This window comes from Salmo trutta, chromosome 22, assembly GCF_901001165.1.
Source record: "Salmo trutta chromosome 22, fSalTru1.1, whole genome shotgun sequence".
Lineage (NCBI taxonomy): Eukaryota > Metazoa > Chordata > Actinopteri > Salmoniformes > Salmonidae > Salmo > Salmo trutta.
Window position 1 is genome coordinate 19,018,071 of NC_042978.1, and position 24,742 is coordinate 19,042,812.

Sequence of the window (24,742 nt, forward strand, 5' to 3'; positions counted from 1 at the left end):
AACCCTGAGGGTAAACTGAAGAATACCATTTAGCATATGAAATAGGCCTTTTAAATAAATCATAATTTGCATTTTCTCCATAGCTGCTTTTCGTTTACAAAGGAAAACGCATAGCCTTCACCCCCAGAAACAGACTGGAAACAATGTTTCACATAAAAACGACAATACCCAGAGTTCTCCTCTACTGCGTCTGCGCAATACACACTACGGCCCTAGGCGTTGGACGAAAGATGCAATGCACTCCAGCAGCATCAGTACCAGCCCAGTAGAGTGTGCTGCAAATAAACCAAAAATAGGGGACGGCGACGAATAGCCTTTATAATTACTGATACACCGATACCGGTTTCTTGGTCTGGCAAGATGGGAGATCAGAAGGTAGGATGGAAGTGGCCGAACAGGTGTTTTGTGTTTGCTGCGGTCGCAGGGCGTACAAAGAAAGGGGAGTAGCGCGAAGGACCGGGACTTTGAAGCTGTTTTATATCATTGGATTGTATTCTGTCCTTTTAATACAACCTTGTATGTTTACATATTTTAGTTGATTTAAAAGACGATGCGTATTTCGCGGAGGCGCGTCGACATAAAGATTTGCAGTACATCAAACATTCGATGCACATGAGCATCACTTTTCGCCAAGAAGACTCCAATTCGTGCGCGAGGAAAACTGCGACTAACGAGGTCTCAGAATAGTCTTTATTGATTTAACTTGTAAATGCATACCAGTCCAAGACACATTAACAGCTGTCTGTTTTTAGTTTTGACCGATTTGCTGAGACCGAGGTTGCAATAAGTGTAGAGTGTGTCCCATTATCCCTTTTATTGGGGCCTGGCGCATAGCCTCTCGCAGAAAGGAGCATATTAAATGCTTCTTGGGTTGGGAGTGTATGATTCTATAAACCTGACGGGCGTGGGACTGGACTGTGGAAATGTTTAACATAATTTGCCAGATCTTCTTAAATCAGTATCATATTGAATTTAGCTTGGCTGCTGCAGAGATAGGGTGCCCATGGTGCCTAGTGTATTATGATGGGTTAAACCTAACCACTGGAGAGGAGACACATTATTAAATGATGGATGCTATCCTTATGGTTATGTAGCAAGATGACGCCCTTGTCACAATTTACACAGATGGGGAAATTACTGGATAGAGATTTGGGGGACTAAGTAGCCTACTAACCATTTCTGATTCATCCTTACTTCTTTAAATGTACGCTAGTATTGTTAGGCGTCACTACTGATGTGTTATCTTGAAGCAAGGCATCTCAAGGAAATATTATATTCTGCGTATTGAGAACTTGGTCCAATGTGATATGTAATAATGTTCTCTCTAATATATTCTTAGGCTTAATAACCTTTTGTATGTTGTTAAGGAATCGCTTCGTAAGATCACCACCACCCTGGCACTGAAGAATGAGGAGATTACAAACTTCATTTGCTGTCAGAAACAGAGCCTGGAGAACCTGGAGGTATTGTACAACGCATCTGGACGTTGTAACATTAAGATGACAGCCTGACAGTAGGATATGTGCACAACACAATAGACACATGGTTTTATGAGTTTGGCATGGCGTGGCATACTAGTCAGACGGACTGGCTGGATGTACATGGTATCTATCAGTGAACTGATTCCTTCTCTATTGACCCCTGCAGGGTAACTCCAGCCGTGTCCAGGAGGACCTGGAGACAGAGTTCAGCTCCCTCCACTCAGTACTGGACGATATAAAGGACAGCATGGTCACCAGGATCAAACAGGAGAGGGCCAGCCGCACCTATGAGCTACAGGTCAGTTCAACTTTATTGGGCTTTTACTGGATAAGGGTTTTACAGGCTTTTGCTTTGCATTTTCTTGAGCTTTCAAGATTTCAGTCATCAACATTCAACATTGGAACAATATTTTGATGACTTCTCCAGGCTATCCGATCATAAGATCAGCTTATGATCAATGTAGCGTGACTCATTCTCAGGCTCACAATTTGGGTGAACTTTTTGTGCAGACCGATTCAGAGTTGCTATGAAAGAAATGTTGCCATGAAAGGCTGTGTGTGTTGGGGTTCGCAACGTTATTATTCCTAGAGGATTATTGTGTCTGTGTACAATCCTGCTTTATCTCTTAGCCTCTGACTGTCAGTCAGTCAGACAAAGCCACGGCAGGGGCAGCTTTGTAATGACATCACTACACTGCATCCTTCTGTGCTTGATTATGTGAGTGGGTAGCCAAACGGATATATTGTACAGTTTCCAGTAGGTTAATTGAAAAAGAAAGTGATTCAAAGCTATTCAACCCAAATAACTTTTCTTATGAACTTTTCCTCTGATGGAAAGAAACAGTACAGCATAGAAGACATTCATTATATTGAAAGGAAACAGTGTCTGGACTGTGATTAAATATATCATGCTCTCTCTCTCAGAGTCAGCTGAGTGCATGCTCCAAAGCCCTGGAGAGCTCCGAGGAGCTTTTGGAGGTAGCCAATCAGACTCTCTGCTCCTCGGAAGCAGACGACTTCACTCAGGTAACGGTTGGCAAAATCTTCTCCAACCTAACTTTCATTTACATATTTTATGCAATGATGCCACGATGGCATTGGGATTTAGCTTGAGGATATCAATAATGGTTCATAATGATTTTAGTGGCATGACTGTTGTTTTAACACAGTTACTACCTGTTTCTTATCTTATTTACATGTATTGTAAAGCAGTACAGTATGTTGATCTGATGTGGTTCGTTGTGGTGTGTGTCAACTTATTAACACAGATGTGTTGTTTTTATTGTAAGGATGTGGCTGCAACTCAGTTCTCTGTCCTTATCTCCTTCATTTCCTTTTCCTTTCCCTCTCTGCTTCTCTCCAGGCGGCCAAAGACATTAAGGATAGGTATAGTACATTGCTGCCCATTTCTCAGAGTATCTTCTTAACTCCCTAACCATCTGCTCACCCACATGCTTTCCAACAAAATATAGATTAGATACAATCACTCTGTAGCACGCTCTTTCATCACCACTCTGGCATTTCATCTCAGCCTTTTCTCCCTCACCTCACCTGCCCTCTCTGTCTCAAACATGTGTCAGTCTCTCATGGCACATGCGCCAGTCTATCCCCTCTCTGGCAGTGTCAGTTTAGCTTGTATGTTTCGTGTATGTGAGTTCATGATTCATTAATGTTTTTGTGTGGTACAGTTGAAGCGTAGTTAGTATGGTATTTTAGCTCTGTGTAGTGATTAGTTATAGTAGTACTACAGTACAACACACTAACTAATGTGTCCCGTCAGTCCTTCAGTGGGTTGAACAATGAGGCATGTCTCATTCTCTGTGTTTTTGTTTGTGGGAGAGCAGTGTGACAATGGCCCCAGCCTTCCGTTTGTCGCTGAAAGCCAAAGCCACTGACAGCATGAGTCACATGATGGTGGACTTCACCCAAGAGAGGGAGATGCTGCAGGCCATCAAGTTCCTCCCAGGTCAGTCTGTGAACTGTCATGTCTATTGGTTTTCTTTAAGAACTGAACTTTATAGTTAATATGAATTGGGATTTTTGAAATACAATACTGCTGCCTTGTATGTGTACAATGATTTTGTCTTTCGCTTGTGGCTAGTAGTCACAAATGAGTAGGACAATAAGCCAAATCTCTCTCTTCCCCAGTGCCTGCGACCCCAGAGATTCTGGTGTCAGAGTGCCAGGTGTGTGACAACACGGTGATGGTACAGTGGGCTCTGCCTGAGCCCGACAGCAAGATAGACCACTATGACCTGGAATACCGCCGCACCAACCATGAGGGGCCGCCTCGCACCCGAGAGGACTACCCATGGATGGTAGTGGAGGGCATCCGCGAGACCGAGTACACCCTTACAGGTAAGAGTTGACTCGAGAAGAGAAGTAAGGGTTAGGGTTATGGCTAGGGTTAGGGTTGAAATGGAATGTGGACATGAAACTAGGATTAACGTTAGACATAGGATTATGTTTAAGATTAGGTTTGAGCCAGGGTGTGAACATAAAGCTAGGGTTAGGGTTGAGCCAGGTTGTGGACATTAAACTACAGTGAGCTCCGAAGGTATTGGGACAGTGACAATTTTGTTGTTGTTTTGACTCTGTACTCCAGCACTTCAGATTTGATTACTATGAGGTTAAACTGCAGACTGGCAGCTTTAATTTGAGGGTATTTTCATCCATATCGGGTGAACTGTTTAGAAATTACAGCACTTTTTGTACATATTCCCCCCATTTTAGGGGACCAAAAGTATTGTGACAAATTCACTTATGTGTATTAAAGTAGTCAAACGTTCAGTATTTGGTCCCATATTCCTAGCACACAATGATTATTACATCAAGCTTGCCCCTGAGCAAGGCAGTTAACCCAGTGTTTCTACGAACTTGTTGGATGCATTTGCAGATTACTTTGTGCCCAATAGAAATGAATGGTAAATAATGTTTTGTGTTATTTTGGACTCACTTTTATTGTAAATAAGAATATAATATGTTTCTAAACACTTCTTTTTATTTTTTTTACTGCTTTTTCTCCCCAATTTTGTGTTATCCAATTGGTAGTCACAGTCTTGTCTCATCGCTGCAACTCCCATACGGACTCGGGAGAGGCGAAGGTCGAGAGCCGTGCGTCCTCCGAATCAAAACCCAACCAAGCCGCACTGCTTCTTGACACAATACCCACTTAACCCAGAAGCCAGCCACACCAATGTGTCAGAGGAAACACTGTGGACCTGGCAACCGTGTCAGAGTGCACTGCACCCGGCCCGCCACAGGAGTCGCTAGTGCCCGATGGGACAAGGACATCCGTGTCGAACCCTCCCCTAACCCGGACGACGCTGGGCCAATTGTCGCCGCCCCATGGGTCTCCCGGTCGCGGCCGGCTGCGACAGCGCCTGGACTCGAACCCAGAATATCTAGTTGCACAGCTAGCACTGTCTTAGACCACTGCGCCACTCGGGAGGCATTTCTAAACACTTCTACCTACATTAATGTGGCGGCTACCATGATTATGGACAGTCTCAAATGAATCGTGAATAATGAGTGACACACAAAAAGTTACAGACACACAAATATCATACCCCCAAGACATGCTAACTTCTCACCATTACAATAACAGGTTAGCATTTCTTTTTTTTGGGGGGGGGGGGGATTTTTGTATGTCTGTAACTTTCTCACTCATCATTATTCACAATTTCATTCAGGACTATCCATAATCATGGTAGCATCCACATTAATATAGACGTTTTTAGAAACACTATTCTTATTTACAATAACATTTACACAATACATTATTTAAGTGTTTTCGTCCCAATACTTTTGGTTCCCTAAAATGGAGGGACTATGTACAAAAAGTTCTGTCATTTCAAAACAGTTCACTTGATATGGATGAAAATACCCTCAAATTAAAGCTGACAGTTTGCAATTTAACCCCATAGTCATTGTATCATTCCAAATCCAAAGTGCTGGAGTACAGAGCCAAAACAAATAACAAATGTGTCACTGTCCCAGTACTTTTGGAGCTCACCGTAGTAAGAGGGTAGTATGAAAAAAGGCCTGTCTTTGGATGCTGTAGCCTAGGAATAATACGGTGACTCTAATTTACCAACTGTAATTATTAAGTAGCCATCATATTCATTATCATTATTATTATGTATTTTCAGGGCTTCGCTTCGACACACACTACATGACGTTCCGTGTGAAGGCGTGTAACAAGGCTGTGGCAGGAGAGTTCTCTGAGCTTGTAACACTGGAGACACATGGTGAGTGAACTGAACTGGGCATAGTCTTCCACAGGAGAATGTATGTAGCTGATTATCCTTAATGTCCTAATGATGTCAAGATAAGAATGAGTCAGAAAACCCTCTCTCCACCTCCCCTTGCAGCTTTCCTGTTCAAGCTGGATGCAGGCTCGGCTCATCAGAACCTGAAGGTGGAGGACCTCAGTGTGGAGTGGGACAGCTGCGGGGGGAAGGTCATCCAGGACATCCGCAAGGACAAGAACAGAACCAACCAATCTCCAATGCACTCACCTGCCAGGTCAGAAACACTTTCTGCCAAATCCTTTGTGCACACTTAACAGTGTATAGAATGAAAGTCGATGTTCAACTTTGGTGGCCTCCTCTCCTAGGACAGCCATGAATTCACCTAAGAGAGTGCCGTCTGCTCGGGTCGGCAGAGACCGATTCACGGCTGAATCCTACACTGTACTGGGAGACACTTTTATCGACGCAGGCCAGCAGTACTGGGAGGTGCGTTTCGATAAGGAAAGCAAGGCGTTCGCTGTGGGCTTGGCCCTGCGGAACCTGGGCCGCTTTGACCAGCTGGGGAAGAGCAACGCATCATGGTGCATCCACCTGAACAACTGGCTGCAGCAGAGCCTCACAGCCAAGCACAACAACAAGGCCCGCACCCTGGACTGTCCCATCCCCGACCGCATAGGGGTCTACTGCAACTACGAGGAGGGTGAGATGGATCTCCTGTTCCCATTGTAGTGGTTTCCTCCATCCAGTTAGCACCACTTAACTCAGACTGACATACAGCACATTGTTATCTCTACTTTATTAAATTGGTCTGAATTAAGGATTGGACCAGGAATGGGTTGGGTAATGTAATCAAATGAACACTGATGAGTGTCTGCAGTCGGTATCTAGTCTGGAAGATTTCAGTTGAATGCATTCAGTTGTACAACTGACTAGGTATCCCCCTTTCCACTCTGTGTTCCTTAGCTATGCTGCTGTATCAAATTCCAAGCTGCCTCAGAGTACTGGGACATTCGTGACATTACCTTTCTCTCCATCCAGGTGCACTGTCTTTTTACAATGCCAGAACCAAGACACTGATGCACACTTTTAGAACCAAGTTCACACAGCCTGTCATACCAGCCTTCTCGGTGAGGAACTTAGATTTTTTGGGTGGCTCTAAAAAGTCATGAAACCACTACCGGTATCTTAGATAAATCCTGCCTGTGAGTTAAGCATGTGCTCTATCTCCCCCTACAGGTGTGGAATGGGAGTTTCTCAGTGCAGACGGGTCTGCAGGTGCCCAGTGCCGTGCAGAGCAGCCAGAGGAAGAACAGTGGTACCAGCAGCTCCAACACCAGCCTTACCTAGACCCATCCAGAACCAACCGCTGCAGCAGAACTTTACCCCATTCAGGCTGTATGGTGGTAGGAGCTCAAACTGGTCCCAGCGCTGCTCACCCAAACCCCCCCAATACACACCACACCTGCCTGGGGTGATGGGTCCTACTCTGCCTGATCCCAATCAGCTCACTACACTCCCTGTGCCTTCCAGACAGGTGCCCTCAGTGTATCAGGACTGATTCATAAAGTCATTTCATTCATATCCCTAATTCAACAAAGGGTTACCAATATATTAGGAGCTAGGCACAATATATGTTAATATTTCAATGCAACAGACAGACCCCAATGCAACTAAAAACAGTCCATATAACGTGGTTGTAGTACAGTAGTCATTAATACATACTGAATGTTTGGAATCCTCTGCCTCTTATTTTGCTAGTTGCTTCTCAGTACAGAAACACCTAATTTACCTGTATAACCCAAATAACTTTGTAGCAAAACGACCTGCTTATAGTCACAAGTTTATTGCTACCTAAGAATGTATTGAATCACCAGCAGCTGTGTGGACCAGTGGAGACACAGAGATGGAAATACAGTACTGCTGGTTGGATCTTGGGGAAGGGTTGGAATGGGTCGGAGGGTCTGAATATTGTATTGTAACATGTGTCGCCCTGACTTGTCACCGTTTAATCACCACCTGAAGTGAGGAGAGAAACCATTTTATGAGCTGGGTGAGGACTTCCTGGAAGAGAGACATTCCGAGATGTTGTTGCTGCACGTGTTTACCGATGTTAACACCAGTCCTTATTCATGTCACCTGATCTGTAAACTCAGTGCTGGGGTGCTATTATTTTAAAGACAGTCTACGTTTTTGTCATGTTGATGGTATGCATCAGATGAATATAACCTGCAATGCTTTAAAGCTTCCACTGGAGAATATGTTTTACTTCATGGCTTTAAACATTTGACAATGTAAATATGTTCCTTTCATTTTTACACTACAGTAAGTATGTCTGTCACACAGTTAATAAACCAGTAAGACAGCCCTGTGTTTCTCTCAGTCGGTACATTGAGGACCAGAAGTACATTGCAGGATTCAAGACTACTACATTTTCAAAGACATCAGATCAACTCTGTTTTCACAAGAATAGAGACAGGATATAATACCTGTGATACCTTTTATTTCATTCAGGAGACAACATTGCCTTCATTGCCTTTGACAAAAGTCTGTTGTAGAATTGAGAGACAAATGTATAACGATATCAATATAAATATAGAATACCTTAGCATGTCAAAAAAACGACAAAGAAACAAACACTGAGGTTTAGAACTGATACTGTAGGCCTATTGGATTATATGTTAAAAAATAAAATCTAGTTTGACTTTTTCAATAAATGTGCAAATATACAAAACAACAGTGGTGCGAATGTGACAATTAAATGCCGATTTAGTCTGTTAAATTTGCTAGTGTCTGGTTTGGATGAAGTGATACAGGAAGGAGCAATCGATAAGGCATTCATCTTAGAGTGTGAGCATACACAGCCCAGCTGAGAAGGAACAGGGAGAGACCCAGGCACCCGGCCCAGGGGAGGAGGCGGCCAGAGTAGCCCAGAGGCTGAGTCTGACAGGGAAACACGGTCCATGTCTCTGTCTACCAGAGAAAGTGACATGTTAGGGCAGTAGTAGTAGTAGAATGTTGAGTGTCCCCATTTTGTTGTGACACCATTGCTGTAGCAGGCTTTTCCACTTGCTGGTTGACTAAGCTGCCAGGAGAGGTTACTGTTATTGCGCCCTCCTCTTTTCCAACTTCAACTTGAGCTCCTCAGATATGGCTGAAAGGAACAAGAGATTCAAGAAACTTTGGAATGGTTTTGGTTTTATTTACATTTCAACAATACATACGCAACAAGTTCCCTGAGCGATTACCTCTCTAAATCATATTCTAGATGGAACTCTTCTAAATGACAAGATAGTAAAAAAGGAAATAGATTCAAAATGGTTGACCTACTCTGAGCCACAGCGTGTGGTGGGACAGAAGTCACAGTGATGCTTCTCAACCTTGTGTCAGGGGTATCTGTGGAGGTCGAGCGGGAGGTACGAGGTGTACGAACAGATGGCACCAGTGGTGGCATCAGGGCCTTCCTCTCAGGTCCTACACAAGGGAGAACAATTTCATTGACTGATTCCCAAAGGGAAGATTCAGCGGATAGCCTAAAAAATAAAACAAGACAAAAAAAAACACCAAGGTGCCACGATAGGAATAAAAAAATAAAAATTGCATGTCGACTGCCTTATAAAATGAGATACAGTGCATTCGGAAAGTATTTAGACCCCTTGACTTTTTCCACTTTGTTACGCTACAGCCTTATTCTAAAATGGATGAAATAGTTTCTACCCTCATCAATCTACACACAATACCCCATAACAACAAAGCAAAAATACATTGACATTTTTGCTAATTTATAAAAAATAAAAACATTTACATAAGTATTCAGAACCTTTACTCAGTACTTTGTTGAAGCACCTTTGGCAGCGATTAAAACAGTCTTCTTGGGTATGACGCTACAAGCTTGACACACCTGTATTTGGGGAGTTTCTCCCATTCTTCTCTGCAGATCCTCTCAAGCTCTGTCAGGTTAGGTGGGGAGCGTAGCTGTACAGCTATTTTTCAGGTCTCTCCAGAGACGTTCGATTGGGTTCAAGTCCAGGCTCTGGCTGGGACACTCAAGGACATGTCCCGATGCAACTCCTGCCTTGTCTTGGATGTGTGCTTAGGGTCGTTGTCCTGTTGGAAGGTGAACCTTGGCCCCAGTCTGAGGTCCTGAGCAGGTTTTCATCAAGGGTCTCTGTAATTTGCTCCATTCATCTTTCCCTTGATCCTGACTAGTCTCCCAGTTCCTGCTGCTGAAAAACATCACAGCAGGATGCTGCAACCACACTTCACTGTAGGGATGGTGCCAGGTTTCCTCCAAATGTGACGCTTGGCATTCAGGCCAAATAGTTGAATCTTGGTTTAAAAATCAGGCCAGAGAACCGTGTTTCTTATGGTCTGAGAGTCTTTAGATGCATTATGGCAAACTCTAAGCGGGCAGTCATGTGCCTAATTACTGAGGAGGGCTTCTGTCTGGCCACTACCATAAAGGCCTGATTGGTGGAGTGCTACAGAGATTGTTGTCCTTCTGGAAGGTTCTCCCCTCTCCACAGAGGAACTCTGTCAGAGTGACCATAGGGTTCTTGTTCACCTCACCTCACTGACCAAGGCCCTTCTCCCCCGATTGCTCAGTTTGGCTGGGCGGCCAGCTCTAGGAAGAGTCTTGGTGGTTCCAAACTTCTTCCACTGTGTTCTTGGGGTCCTTCAATGCTGCAGAAATGTTTCGGTACACATGCCCAGATCTGTGCCTCGACACAATCCTGTCTTGGAGCTGTACGGACAATTTATTCAACCTCATGGCTTGGTTATTGCTCTGACATGCACTGTCAACTATGGGACCTTATATAGACCGGTGTGTGCCTTTCCAAATCATGTCCAATCAATTGAATGTACCACAGGTGGACTCCAATCAAGTTGTAGAAACAGCTCAAGGATGATCAATAGAAACAGGATGCACCGGAGCTCAATTTCGAGTCTCATAGCAAAGGGTCTGAATACTTCTGTAAATAAGATCTGTTTTTCATTTTTAATACATTTGCAAACATTTATAAAAACCTGTTTTCACTTTGGTATTATGGGGTATTGTGTGTAGATTGATGAGGGGGGATTATTTATTTATTTTAAAATCATTTTCAAATAAACATTTAACGTAACAAAATGTGAAAAAAGTCAAGGGGTCTGAATACTTTCCAAATGCACTGTATCTACTAAGACCACAAATACAATGTGTAAAAAAATAATATATTTTTAAGACAGCAGAAGGCAAGAAACTAGGCTGCTCACCAGAGCTGAGCAGCACTTCACTTGGCATAGATGTTTGATGGGGCAAACGGGGGGTCTGACGGGGCATCACTAAAACATAAAACACAATGTTTCAAAACCTGTCTCCTCTATATGTTTCAAGTACATTGTGTCATTAAATATCTTTCCGTTTGTTAATGGCTGAGGCAAGGTTATTATAGTTGTGATTTTATACATTTGTCTATTTCTATTAGTTTATTTAAAAATTCAGTGTTCTGGACCTGTTAGTTGTTTAGCACCCCCTAGAGGCAGTCTAAGTGCAGCAGTGTAGAATTGACCTGTGTGTCATGTGACAGAAAGCGGTTTCAGAAGTGAAGCAATGTGTAAGATGTGACAGTAGTTACAATCCTTAAACATCCTTTATAAGCTTTGTATGACAATGTCTGTAAGTACATTTGTTTATTAACACGACAAAATATTTCACGTAATTATTATTTTACAGAAACATGAAAATTGAGTTAGCTGTTAGTGACTTTGCATTAGCTTCAACACGATTTCTCCCTAGGGACACCTAGCTGAGCAATATCAAGCATACATTCTAGTCATTTTATATTTGGCTCTAGATTGAGTACTCTTAATCCTCATTTCGTACATTTGGTGCAGTTATTGTGGAAGACATTCTGTGCTCTATACTGCTATAACTGAAAACATGTACTTTTGTGTTTGTTGCAGTTTCACACTGATTCAAGTAAACTCACTGATTCAAGTAAACGTCTCACTGTCAAATTTTTCTGGTCGGGGAGTGGCCACTCTAGTCTGCTCACTGCCCCCACCCCAACCAGAAAAAAAATAGCCAGCGAGATGTTTAGCTCTGGGGAACACCCTCAGTGGGGTGGGGGCAATAAGCAGACCAGAGTGGCCCTGGTCAGGAAAAAAAGAGTAGCCGCTCTAACAATGAAAATACATGTCCTCAAAGATGGAGACGAAATCAGGTGGGACCATTCTAGCCAATGAGAGGGCAGATACGCATGTGAACAGGCAAAAATAAGTTGTTTTTCCTCAAAGGACGTAACAACCTAAACATTACTCTATTTAACCAAATAAGCCTCACGTAATTTGACACTCATACACCTCTATGCAAACACATCTGCTTATCTTGCAGGGAAAGATTTTGGGCAGACGTAATCCTCTCGCTTCGCTTCTTCCTTTCTGGTGATACACAAGCTAGGCCTCACTAGCTATTTGAAACATTGCCATCTACTGGCAGCTTTTACCTGCCAGAATCAGAAGCTTCAAAACCAAATGCCAAAAATACTTGAAAACTTTTGATTTGCCAAGAAATACATTTATATATATATATATATATATATATATATGCAATTTCTGAAGGTTTTTATTTTATAGTCAAAGATAAGTTTCAGTATAGTTTTACAAAATGTTTCTATTTTATTTCAGTTTACCAGTGGTGTAAAGTACTTACAGTGAGGGAAAAAAGTATTTGATCCCCTGCTGATTTTGTACGTTTGCCCACTGACAAAGAAATGATCAGTCTATAATTTTAATGGTAGGTTTATTTGAACAGTGAGAGACAGAATACCCACAAAAAAATCCAGAAAAACACATCACAAATGTTATAAATTGATTTGCATTTTAAATGAGGGAAATAAGAATTTGACCCCTCTGCAAAACATGACTTAGTACTTGGTGGCAAAACCCTTGTTGGCAATCAGAGGTCAGACTTTGCTTGTAGTTGGCCACCAGGTTTGCATATATCTCAGGAGGGATTTTGTCCCACTCCTCTTTGCAGATCTTCTCCAAGTCATTAAGGTTTCGAGGCTGACGTTTAACAACTCGAACCTTCAGCTCCCTCCACAGATTTTCTATGGGATTAAGGTCTGGAGACTGGCTAGGCCACTCCAGGACCTTAATGTGCTTCTTCTTGAGTCACTCCTTTGTTGCCTTGGTCGTGTGTTTTGGGCCATTGTCATGCTGGAATACCCATCCACGACCCATTTTCAATGCCCTGGCTGAGGGAAGGATGTTCTCACCCAAGATTTGATGGTACATGGCCCCGTCCATCGTCCCTTTGATGCGGTGAAGTTGTCCTGTCCCCTTAGCAGAAAAACACCCCCAAAGCATAATGTTTCCACCTCCATGTTTGACGGTGGGGATGGTGTTCTTGGGGTCATAGGCAGCATTCCTCCTCCTGCAAACACAGCGAGTTGAGTTGATGCCAAAGAGCTCCATTTTGGTCTCATCTGACCACAACACTTTCACCAGTTGTCCTCCGAGTCATTCAGATGTTCATTGGCAAACTTCTGACGGCATGTATATGTGCTTTCTTGAGCAGGGGGACCTTGCGGGCGCTGCAGGATTTCAGTCCTTCGCGGCGAAGTGTGTTACCAATTGTTTTCTTGGTGACTATGGTCCCAGCTGCCTTGAGATCATTGACAAAATCCTCCCGTGTAGTTCTGGGCTGATTCCTCACCGTTCTCATGATCATTGCAACTCCGTGAGGTGAGATCTTGCATGGAGCCCCAGGCCGAGGGATATTGACAGTTCTTTTGTGTTTCTTCCATTTGCGAATAATCGCACCAAATGTTGTCACCTTCTCACCAAGCTGCTTGGCGATGGTCTTGTAGCCCATTCCAGCCTTGTGTAGGTCTACAATCTTGTCCCTGACATCCTTGGAGAGCTCTTTGGTCTTGGCCATGGTGGAGAGTTTGGAATCTGATTGATTGATTGCTTCTGTGGACAGGTGTCTTTTATACAGGTAACAAGCTAAGATTAGGAGCACTCTTGAGTGTGCTCCTAATCTCAGCTCGTTACCTGTATAAAAGACACCAGGGAGCCAGAAATCTTTCTGATTGAGAGGGGGTCAAATACTTATTTCCCTCATTAAAATGCAAATGAATTTATAACATTTTTGATATGCGTTTTTCTGGATACTTTTGTTGTTATTCTGTCTCTCACTGTTCAAATAAACCTACCATTAAAATTATAGACTGATCATTTCTTTGTCAGTGGGAAAACGTACAAAATCAGCAGGGGATAAATTACTTTTTTTCCCCTCACTGTATGTAGTACTTCAAAGTATTTTTACTTAAGTAGTTACTTTGGTTCTGCACTTTACTATTTTTTACTTTATTCCAAAAGAAAATGTACTTTTCACTCCATACTGACACCCAAAAGTACACATTACATTTTGAATGCTTAGCAGGACAGGAAAATGGTCTAATTCACACACTTATCAAGAGAACATCCCCTGGTCATCCCTACTGCCTCTGATCTGGCAGACTCACTGAACACATGCTTTGTTTGTAAAGTGTTGGAGTGTGCCTCTGACTATCCGTATATAAAAAAGAAAAATGGTGCAGTCTTCAATTGAAGGAATTTGAAATGACTTATACTTTTACTTTTGATACTTAAGTATATTTTAGCATTTACATTGATACTTAAGTATATTTAAAGCCCACATTTAAAAAAAACTTTTACTCAAGTAGGATTTTACTGGGTGACTTTCACTTTTTCTATTAAGGCATCTTTACTTTTACTCAAGTATGACAATTGGGTACTATTTCCACCACTGCAGTTTACAAAAAAAAATGTTTTCCAATTAAATGTTTTGTTTACTACAATAACCTTGGTCTGAAGTTGTTAGAGTAGTACGGTACCAGTAGTTTTAAGACAGTGGGACTCACTTGGCAGACAAAAGCGTGTGGGAGGAGTCTGAGAGTGGTGGGCAGGCTGCACAGTAGTGTCTTTTTTTTCTTTCTCTGGAAAAGCACACAGACAAGAATAGCAACCGAGGGTGAGAAATTAAATTATACTTGGAAATTAAATCATACTTGAAGTGTGTTTGAAGACAGAGGGGAGCGGGACAGAGGATAGTGCTCACGGGTATCATTGAGGTCAAGGCTCACTCCTGTATCTGACTCAGGCTCTGGAGTTGGTACACGCCCTCTTGGACCTGGGATTAAAACACAATATTCCTTTTATCTCCTCTTTAGCATACCTCACTGAATCTGTTCATTACTAAGGCAAAACATTCATCATTTGAAGCTTGAGATAGAAGTTGACAAGTACATCTGGGATCAGATCCTTTCCCATTGTCTTACGTCAGATAGCGTCTAACATGACGCAAATTGACTATCTGTCTTGTCTACTTGTAAAAAAAGTGTTTGTTAGTGGCAACTACCTCTAATTCCTAATATGAATGAGAGCTATAAGTGGTCAAGTGCATTTGGCGACATTGTAAAGGTGTGTTTGTTAACAGGGTCAAGGAGGTCCCAGTAAGGGAGGTATGTATACCTGGTTTGGGAGGTAGAGCAGGGACTGGCACAGGGGGCATGGGAGTACTGGGGACACACTGCAGACTCTCTCCATTCTCCTCATTTGCCTGAACAAACACTGAGGAGACAGAGGGCATTAATGTTATGACCATGACTGAGAAGCCAGAGCTATACTTAACTCAAGATGGACAATGAACAGAAGCACAGAGGGGAAAACAGGGAGAATGAGGAAGAATGTAAAAGAGAATGTAAGAGTGAATGAAAGAGAGCAGTAGTAAGTGCTGTGTGCTTTGTCTTACTGATGCTCTCTTCGTAGGGTCCTTCCATAATGAAGGGGGTCAGAGTTCCATTAGTCTTGTCCACCAGACAGTTTATGACATCATGCAGTGTGGCACAGAAGATCTACAGGCAGAACCATCATTAACATTATGCACAACCTCATACTGGAAATACAGTGAAACAGCTGAAAACACTGTCAATATGGCCCATTTAGAGAAACATTTACCACGCACTCTATGCCAGCTCAGAGATTGGCTAAAGCAGAACTAAGGAATTATGCAGGTCATAACATCAAAAAGCACCAATAAAAGGTACAATGTATTATCACGGTGATTGATTTGTCTGTTCTTCAGGAGAAAACAGGGGCAGGCAAAGACAAATCTTATGGTTTATTGTCCTGTGACTACCTGCAGAATATTTCATCAATGTCTTCCTTATCACTCCCTCACATTGGGCTAACCTGAGGTTCAATGCCTCTCTGGGGTCATAATGAGAATTCCCATTCATAGGTTTAGAATGAGGAAAAGTGAAATAGTTAACTGCCATAAAGAAAATTACTTTAAATGTATTATTTTATGTTCTATTAGACAAATAATAACTCTTTAAAGTATTGCGTTTAAAGTGTTGTGTGTGGCAGTGGACAAGCAGGTGTATTCAGCAACGAGGAAGTAGGAATAATGATTCAGGAATCCCTTTGAAACACTCACTGGAATATCTACATCGATGGCATATCCTCCGTCATGTTTCCTGGTCACGCGATAGTGTCTGAACACAGACCTGCCAGAAGAGAGAGTATCAATGAATGGCACATTAATTAATTAGAAGCAATCTGTCACATGAACAAATAAGTACGGGCTTTCCTTCACTTGATTCAGCATGTGTTGCTTTCATGGACTGTTAATCAAACTGTCATGTAACTTGTATTTTCTTTGATTGAACTGTAGACAACATTGTCAGGAATTGAGGGGAATGGGGGAGCGTACCCATTGAGGTCCTGTCGAGTGGTGACAGCCAATGAGGCGCCATCCCTGCTAGGCCGAATCAGCAGGTTCCCACAGTCAGAGTGTCTCTCCAAAATCATCTCTGCCTCAGTACGAGACACGGGCTGAAAACACCTGCACACAGAACATCCACATATAACACATCTGAACAGTAGAAGAAAATTGGGCAAACAGAGCTAGCCAGACACCAGTAAACAGCCAAGTGTAAACCTCCGGCTACCAGCACTTTTGTCCCCTAAATTTCTAATGTACATTTAGGGCACTCACGCAGGCATGTCCCCTATGAGGCTGAGGTAAAGGTTGGAGCTGGATGCTGCAGCAGGGGTAGGGGACAGGGTCTTCAGTCTCTCCCTCTCGGTCTCTACCGTCTCTCTCATCATGTGGATCTGGCCTGGCAGCAGGTTGAGTGAGCTTGGCACTGACAGCTGGAGGGAGAGACACAAGGAGTATTTACCATCATTTAGACCAAAGGCCATGAAACACTGGAAATGTTTGAGGCAATATTGAAGGCACTGGATCTAAGGCACTGGATCGCAGTGTTGGAGCGTCACTACAGCCTGGGGTTCGATCCTAGGCTGTGTCACAACTGGCCGTGACTGGGAGTCCCATAGGGCGGCGCACAATTGGCCCAGCGTCGTCCGGGTTAGGGGAGGGTTTGGTCGGGGGGGGGGGGGGGGGGGCTTTACTTGGCTCATCACGCTCCAGCGACTCCTTGTGGCGGGCCGGGCGCCTGCAGGCTGACTTCGGTCATCAGTTGAACGGCGTTTCATCCGACACATTGGTGCAGCTGGCTTCCTGGTTAAGTGAGCGTGTTAAGAAGCGCGGCTTGGCAGGTCATGTTTTGGAGGACGCATATCTCGACCTTCACCTTTCCCGAGCACATTGGGGGAGTTGCAGCGATGAGACAAGATCGTGATTGGATCGCAATTGGATATCACAAAATTGGGGAGAAAAGGGGGCATAAAATAAAAAAAAATATAATAACTGACTTGATAAGTGTTATTATAATCCCTGCCAAGACTGGAGATAAGCAGGGCTTGATAAGCTGGGCTTGAACCATGAGATAAAATAAATTATTCTCAGTTTACTGACCAGGTATTACCAGGAAAACTAGCCTACTGAGCCATATGTGGTATGATAGTGCATTAGCTATATCATGTTTCACTAACCTCAACTACAGAGGAGATGAAACCTTTCCATAGTTCTCGAGCCTCTAGACTTGGGGCCTGTAGAGGGAAGGAGAGAACCCATTAAACCATTAATAAAACAATAGTAACGCAAAACAAAGGAAAATAGTCATCCATGTCCTTACAGTGATTTTGATCTCCTCATCCTCCATGCGCAGGATGAGTCTGGCTGCCTCAAGGTTTCTGTCCCGACTGCAATCATCCGTCAAGGAGATGAGGCCGCGGAGCTCTAGTTTCTCCACATACTGTTGAAAACACACACACACAAATGAGTATGCAGTGACAAATGGGAGTGGCCACCACCCCAATACGTCGACCACTGAGCTTTCCTCTATCTGATGTCCCACTTGTCCCATCCTAGGCCCCTTCACTTGCCCATTACTTCCAGTTAACTCACATAATTGTCATTGGTGTTGTTGTAGAAGAAAAGAACGTTTCCACACAAGCATGTCCATAGTCTCCGAGATGCCTAGAAAGACAGAGAGAGATGGTGGAAGACAGACAATGGCTATGACACGTTGTATGACACCATAAAGATTTACAAGAATACTGCATGACAAACTATAGATAATGAATTCCAGCTTACGTCAGTAAAGTTACATGTAATGAGTTGTGTCATTTGAGTCACCAGTCTACACAAAGTGGCACATTATATTATCGTTAAGTCATTCTCCCAGTGTAATTCATGTATATCCTGCTGAACTGACTGACCGCGTCTAGTTCCCATCAAGCCTAACTTTATGTGACAGGACTGGCTTGAATGATGAAGATGACCACACCGTGGGTGGCTTTTGACCATTTTGGGGGATTCCTCATGTCTTTCTCATTGGTAGGAAGATGTTTGGTCCATTTCAGATGTTGGGTACTATATTTAATATTATCTGAATCTTATTAATTAAAAAAGGGCCGATTTGGGTGCAATCAAATAGCTTCATTTCTCAGAGAAAAATGTCAACAAAAGAATGGCACTCCTGAAACAATCTTACGTGTTTCTAACTACAGAAAAAAATTCATAACAATCTGAGATGGTGGGTAACATCGCTTGCTGAAATGAAACGACTCTGGTAGTAAATAACAGAACAACAGGCTGAATGACAGATTAGGAAAACAACCACATATCATCACGGGATGCCATTGTTAGAGCCCCAACACTGTCCAGTCATGTCTGAAGCCCAGCCCTAATTGGACAATACAGCAAAGATTATTATTATTATTATTAAGACCTGTCAATCATCTAATCTGTCACACCAGCCTGCTCCAATCTTAATGCCTTGTGGCAATAAGTAGTCTAACCAGTTCTGTCTCTGACATTCCTTGGCTCCGTCAGAGAGAACAAAGTCCAAAAAAACCACCCTATTTACCAGAAACCATTTATAATGTGTGCTCCACCCATAGCACACATAGAGCCGGCATGCAGACATTTTCTATGTTAGTTACCCAGGAACATTCCTGGCTCTCTCAAACAGTAAGACAATGTCTCAACTTTAGTGAATATGGCTTAAAAATGTTAAGGGGATTAAATTGTTGGTGCAAAGACTTCAGGGGAATCCAGACAACAAACGTTGATCGCACAAGACAACCCAACTTTAATTGTCCCATATAGCAAATGAAATGGTCATCCATTTGGCTCACAGGGATATTGTTGTGTTTTAATTGTTAATAAGTAGTCCTTGTGCAGAGTAGGGCTGGGAATTGCCAGGGACCTCACAATACTTAGGTGTCAATATGATATGTATTGCAATTCTCATGATTATATATGTATTGCGATTTGATAGTGATTTTACTGCGATTCGATGTTCTAAACATGTTGCTCACCATATATCTGCTGCAGTGGGACATGAGAAAACGAGTTTTGATCAGTCATGGAAATAAAAGTCCTGAAAACAAAATTGGCTTTCTAAACAAAGATGAGAACAAGCGATGAAGCAAAAATACTGGAGTTTTGGTGCAAGTAAAGCCAACTAGTATTGCGAGTCAAAACGATACAATATATCAAAATAATACTTTGATATCTAACTATTTATTCCCCTCCCCCCCATCCCTAGCATAGAGTTCTATGGTTTGTTAAACTTAAATCAATGTTGTTTGTTTCTCATACATTTTAAGTGAAAAATCTAAGAACCATTGCAATTTCGTAACCGTGGAATTGCCCGACATCTCGACATGTAAGCTTTTGTGTACCATGACGATAGGAAATATTACAGGAAACTCCAGGGAGTTTCCAGCTTGCTCAAGTAGTGGCCCAGGCTCATTCCACACATTAGTGAGATGTAAATCACTCATCTGGATCAGCCCTTCTTACCCAGTCAACAATAGCCCCAAGGTTCACCAAAGTATATGTTGTCTGGTCTTTGGCATCCCAACGTACAGTGGGGGAAAAAAGTATTTGATCCCCTGCTGATTTTGTACATTTGCCCACTGACAAATAAATGATCAGTCTATAATTTTAATGGTAGGTTTATTTGAACAGTGAGAATGATAATGCCATGGATGAGTTATTGTGACAGGGTAGGAACCAAAGTGATGTTCCATGTTTCCTAGGGGATCCTACAAACTTTGGCTACATGAAATCTTTATTCAAGTAGCTAAGATATTCACACGTCGCCTAGTCCTCTTTGATTTAGAAGATACTGTTGTATAAACAACATGCTGATGTAGGCCTCCACCAGCACTGATATCAGTCTGTAATAGCTAGCTACGTTTGCTCTGACTCAATACTTTTATTAGCTAGTTAGCATTAGTAGCTAACACGATTTAGCTTAACTTGCTAAGAAAATCCAAACTAGCTGTTTGCAGATGTAAGAAACAAACTAATATTGAAATTATAGAACGCGTGTGGATTTCTATTAAGATCAAAGTGGAAACATCATCGTTGTCATCAACATTGTTGCATGTGCTGCATTAACCATGCAGACTGAACGAAAGGGTCTCATGGTCAAGCAACAACAAATGCGTTCCTTGAGTGACAGGGGGTGGGATTTGGTCTGTGTGGAAAGCGGGATAGAGAGCGGAGGGATGACTCGTGTAGTGGAGTAAACTACAAATTAGAGGTCGACCGATTATGATTTTTCAACGCCGATACCGATTATTGGAGGCCCAAAAAAGCCGATACCAATTAATCGGCCGAAATTTTCCGGAATAAACGCGTTGAGTGAAAAACGCTATGAAATAGACCACTCACTACCCGGTATCTTATTCTGCCACTATACAACTTTGTATGCATTGTTTTTTGGCAACCTTGTTATTTACGAAGTTTTTGGAATAGATTCCTGTTGGAACGTTCCACAAATAATACCCACCTGGTTTGAAGTCATAAACAGCTTGAAACACAGCAAAGAGCTGCTGGCAAAACGCACGAAAGTGCTGTCTGAATGAATGCTTATGAGTTCTATTATGTCAATGTTATGTCATAATTACGTAAAATTATGGCAAATTAGTTCGCAACGAGCCAGGCGGCCCAAACTGTTGCATATACCCTGACTCTGCGTGCAATGAACGCTAGAGATGTGACACAATTTCATGTTAGCAGGCAATATTAACTAAATATGCAGGTTTAAAAGATTTTAAAGAAAGGCATTGATGTTTATGGTTAGGTACATTGGTGCAACGACAGTGCTTTTGTCGCAAATGCGCTTGTTAAATGAACACCCATTTGGCGAAATAGGCTATGATAAATTAACAGGCACCGCATCGATTATATGCAACGCAGGACACGTTAGATAAACTAGTAATATCATCAACCATGTGTAGTTAACTAATGATTATGTTAAGATTAATAGTTTTTTATAAGATAAGTTTAATGCTAGCTAGCAACTTACCTTGGCTTCTTGCTGCCCTCGCGTAACAGGTAGTCAGCCTGCCATGCAGGCTCCTCGTGCGTTGGATTGGATTAGTAACCGGAAGGTTGCAAAAACGAATCCCCCCTGAACAAGGCAGTTAACCCCCGTTCCTAGGCCGTCATTGAAAATAATAATAATGTGTTCTTAATCTGACTTGCCTAGTTAAATAAAGGTGTAAAAAAATAATAATAATAAATAAAATCGGCGGCCAAAAATACCGATTGTTATGAAAACTTGAAATCGGCCCTAATTAAAATCGGCCATTCTGATTAATCGGTCGACCTCTAATACAAATGGACATTACACAAGCGTATCACATTTAACAAACCAAACATTCAAACACCGTTATAGAAGGTGAAGTAAAAACCCAAACCGGTCCGTGCATCAATACCGCTATATTGTAAAATATGGTATACCGCCCAGCCCTAACGGGCAATACACTCCAAACCCTTCGCATCCAGCGAGTATGTGTTTGACCAGATACAATATTTACAGTAAACAAACTGACAAACTTTCATCACGCTTATAGGGAACGACATTCAACAAGCACAGCACTTACATAAATTACTGATGATTGGCTGAGAGAAATTGATGCTAAAAAGATTGTGGGGGCTGTTTGGTTAGACTTCAGTGCGGCTTTTGACATTATTGATCATAGTCTGTTGCTGGAAAAATGGATGTGTTATGGCTTTACACCCTTTGCTATATTGTGGATAAAGAGTTACCTGTCTAACAGAACACAGAGGGTGTTCTTTAATGGAAGCCTCAAACATAATCCAGGTAGAATCAGGAATTCCCCAGGGCAGCTGTCTAGGTCCCTTACTTTTTTCAATCTTTACTAAACAACATGCCACTGGCTTTGAGTAAAGTGTGTCTATGTATGCGGATGACTCAACACTATACACGTAAACTACTACAGCGACCAAAATGACTGCAACACTTACTTTCAGAATGGGTGGCAAGGAATAAGTTAGTCCAAAATATTTAAACTAAAAGCATTGTATTTGGGACAAATCATTCACTAAACCCTAAACATTGTAATGAATAATGTGGAAATTGAGCAAGTTGAGGGGACTGAACTGCTTGTAGTACTGGATTGTAAACTGTCATGGTCAAAACATATTGATACAACAGTAGCTAAGAGGTGGGGAAAAGTCAGTCCATAATAATGCGCTGCTCTGCCTTAGCAACACTATCAACAAGGCAGGCTCTAGTGGTCACACCCGGACTACCGTTCAGTTGTGTGGTCAGGTGCCACAAAGAGGGACTTAGGAAAATTGAAATTGGCTCAGAACAGGGCAGCATAACTGGCTCTTAGATGTACACAGAGAGATAACATTAATACAAGACATGCCAATCTCTCTTGGCTGAAAGTGGAGGAGAGATTGACTTCATCACTACTTATTTTTGTGAGAGGTATTGATTGACATGTTGAATGCACCGAGCTGTCTGTTTGATCTACTGGCACACAACTCAAACACCCATGTGTACCCCACAAGACATGCCACCAGAGGTCTCTTCACAGTCCCGATCAGACAGACTATGGGAGGTGCACAGTACTACATAGAGCCATGACTACATGGAACTCTATTCCACATCAAGTGACTCATGCAAGTAAAATTGTATTTAAAAACCCCCCAGATAAAATACACCTTATGGAACAGCAGGGGACTGTGAAGCAACAGACCAGCTCTGAAAAAGACCAATTAGTGGAAACAATATCAGAATTGGTCTGCCTGTGTAAACGCAGCCAATGACATGCCATTTTAACAGACTTCAAATGTTATATTGACTCTTCACATAGGAATGAATGCTGTCACATGATCGATGTCTTTGGCCATTATACAGTCAGGTTTTGTTAAGAGCCTGGACGCTCGTTCTGAACGTTAACACGAGGGTGGGTTTCCTTTCTGGAACGTTCCAACAGGAATATGTTCCAAAAACGTAGTATAATTAACGACCCTGGGTTTATAAGCGTGGATATCGACTCTGCCGCTTGAGCATGCTTTTGCGGCACAGTCGATAGCACGCTGGACCTCGGGCTAGAAGGTCGAGGGTTCGAGACCTGCTCCATTACAATAACAAGCTTGACAAAAAGTTATATAGCGGCAGAATATGATACCGGTAAACCTTAGGGCATTTAGCCCCGGGGGATGCCTTGCATGACCACACCCTCCTTCTTTGCTCCTGGCCTGCCTCTTCCACCAATCCATTTGTTTTTATGGACAGAAAAGAGAAGAAGCTCTGAGCTGTCCGATCAGGTCCATTGTCAGTAGGCTATTTCGTTTAAGTTGTTCACTCACCACGTTTATTCCGAAACATTTCTGTCCTCGTTCCCTACGGACAAACATTTAAGAAAAAGCTACGTGGTGAGTTGATGCCTATTCGGTAGCGACTTTTCTAGGTGAATTGATGCTGGTTTTGGAACAGATTCCTGTTGAAACGTTCCAAATGTTATACCCACCCCTAAATGTTAAATTACTACACACGTATAGGGTTAGGGTTCCCACAGGACCATATATCCATGTTGTTAACGGAAAACACAAGTGACCACATGTTCTAATTAGCTAGTTAGCATGCTGGAACACCTGTGTGTAAGCGTAACTGGGCAGGAAGTGTTCGGAAGTTTAGTTTGTAGGCACACGGCCATATGGATCTGTGCAAACATGCTACAGTAAGTATATATTTTTGATTATTTCGTGGTGTCTTAATCGACACAGGAAGCCTGTCTGACCCTAGTGTATTGAATTACTACTACATAATGTAGCAACATCCTTATACCTTGTCTTCGAATGACCTTTTTTCCAGGAATCCTTCGTAGTAGCAGTGTGGAAGCTGTTCGCGCTGTCGCCCAACTCGCTTGGTCGCCGCCATCAGTGCCGAGCGCGACGAAGAGTTTACGCACGGGGACCGTGATTCCCCGCTCTCCTGGTTAAGTGGTTTAACAACACCTGGGTGGACTTATGGCTTGAAGAAGTGAAGGAGAAAAAAGTATAACATAAGAAATCGACAGTCCCTGTCAGAAAAGCCACGAGGTTTGGTTGGTCGTCCAGCTATAATTTGGAGAAGCTTTTGTTATGTGCTTAAGTATCATCTGACGTTCCTCTCTTGACTGGAAACAATAGTCGGTAGAGTACTACAGGTGCTGCTTGAGGCATGTCAGGTGTCTGTCGCCAAAACACGCCCACTGCTGGCTAAA

The 24,742-nt window shown here is 42.6% G+C and overlaps 2 protein-coding genes across 3 annotated transcripts; one reads left to right on the forward strand and one right to left on the reverse strand.

Moving 5' to 3' along the window:
- Positions 1-198: 198 nt before the first annotated feature.
- Positions 199-8,099, forward strand: LOC115158297 (fibronectin type III and SPRY domain-containing protein 1-like). Its single transcript, XM_029707072.1, has 12 exons — positions 199-375; positions 1,368-1,463; positions 1,648-1,779; positions 2,406-2,507; positions 2,845-2,867; positions 3,326-3,447; positions 3,630-3,839; positions 5,633-5,731; positions 5,855-6,008; positions 6,100-6,434; positions 6,773-6,861; positions 6,971-8,099. The coding sequence occupies exons 1-12, from the start codon at positions 361-363 to the stop codon at positions 7,079-7,081; spliced, it is 1,488 nt and encodes a 495-aa protein (XP_029562932.1). The 5' UTR covers positions 199-360; the 3' UTR covers positions 7,082-8,099.
- Positions 8,100-8,213: 114 nt separating this feature from the next.
- On the reverse strand, positions 8,214-24,742 carry LOC115158299 (signal-transducing adaptor protein 2). Of its 2 annotated transcripts, XM_029707078.1 has the most exons (14): positions 24,325-24,742; positions 18,102-18,173; positions 17,830-17,949; positions 17,687-17,743; positions 16,785-16,942; positions 16,500-16,631; positions 16,224-16,293; positions 15,537-15,639; positions 15,257-15,355; positions 14,844-14,915; positions 14,647-14,721; positions 10,988-11,056; positions 9,062-9,205; positions 8,214-8,885 (listed from the first exon to the last, which is right to left on the reverse strand). In XM_029707078.1, the coding sequence occupies exons 1-14, from the start codon at positions 24,415-24,417 to the stop codon at positions 8,836-8,838; spliced, it is 1,314 nt and encodes a 437-aa protein (XP_029562938.1). In that variant the 5' UTR covers positions 24,418-24,742; the 3' UTR covers positions 8,214-8,835. The 2 variants fall into 2 exon arrangements, with proteins under 2 accessions (XP_029562938.1, XP_029562939.1); XM_029707079.1 differs by lacking the exon at positions 10,988-11,056.

Bases quoted from the DNA above. Each gene is read 5' to 3' on its own strand.
- LOC115158297 (XM_029707072.1), top strand. The intron at 3,448-3,629 runs GTCAGTCTGTGA...TCTCTTCCCCAG, and splicing joins GGCCATCAAGTTCCTCCCAG to TGCCTGCGACCCCAGAGATT. The intron at 5,732-5,854 runs GTGAGTGAACTG...CTCCCCTTGCAG, and splicing joins TGTAACACTGGAGACACATG to CTTTCCTGTTCAAGCTGGAT.
- LOC115158299 (XM_029707078.1), bottom strand. From the start codon at position 24,417: ATGGCGGCGACCAAGCGAGTTGGGCGACAGCGCGAACAGCTTCCACAC. The intron at 17,744-17,829 runs GTAAGGACATGG...TTCCCTCTACAG, and splicing joins ATGAGGAGATCAAAATCACT to GCCCCAAGTCTAGAGGCTCG. The intron at 16,632-16,784 runs GTGAGTGCCCTA...TTCTGTGTGCAG, and splicing joins CTCATAGGGGACATGCCTGC to GTGTTTTCAGCCCGTGTCTC.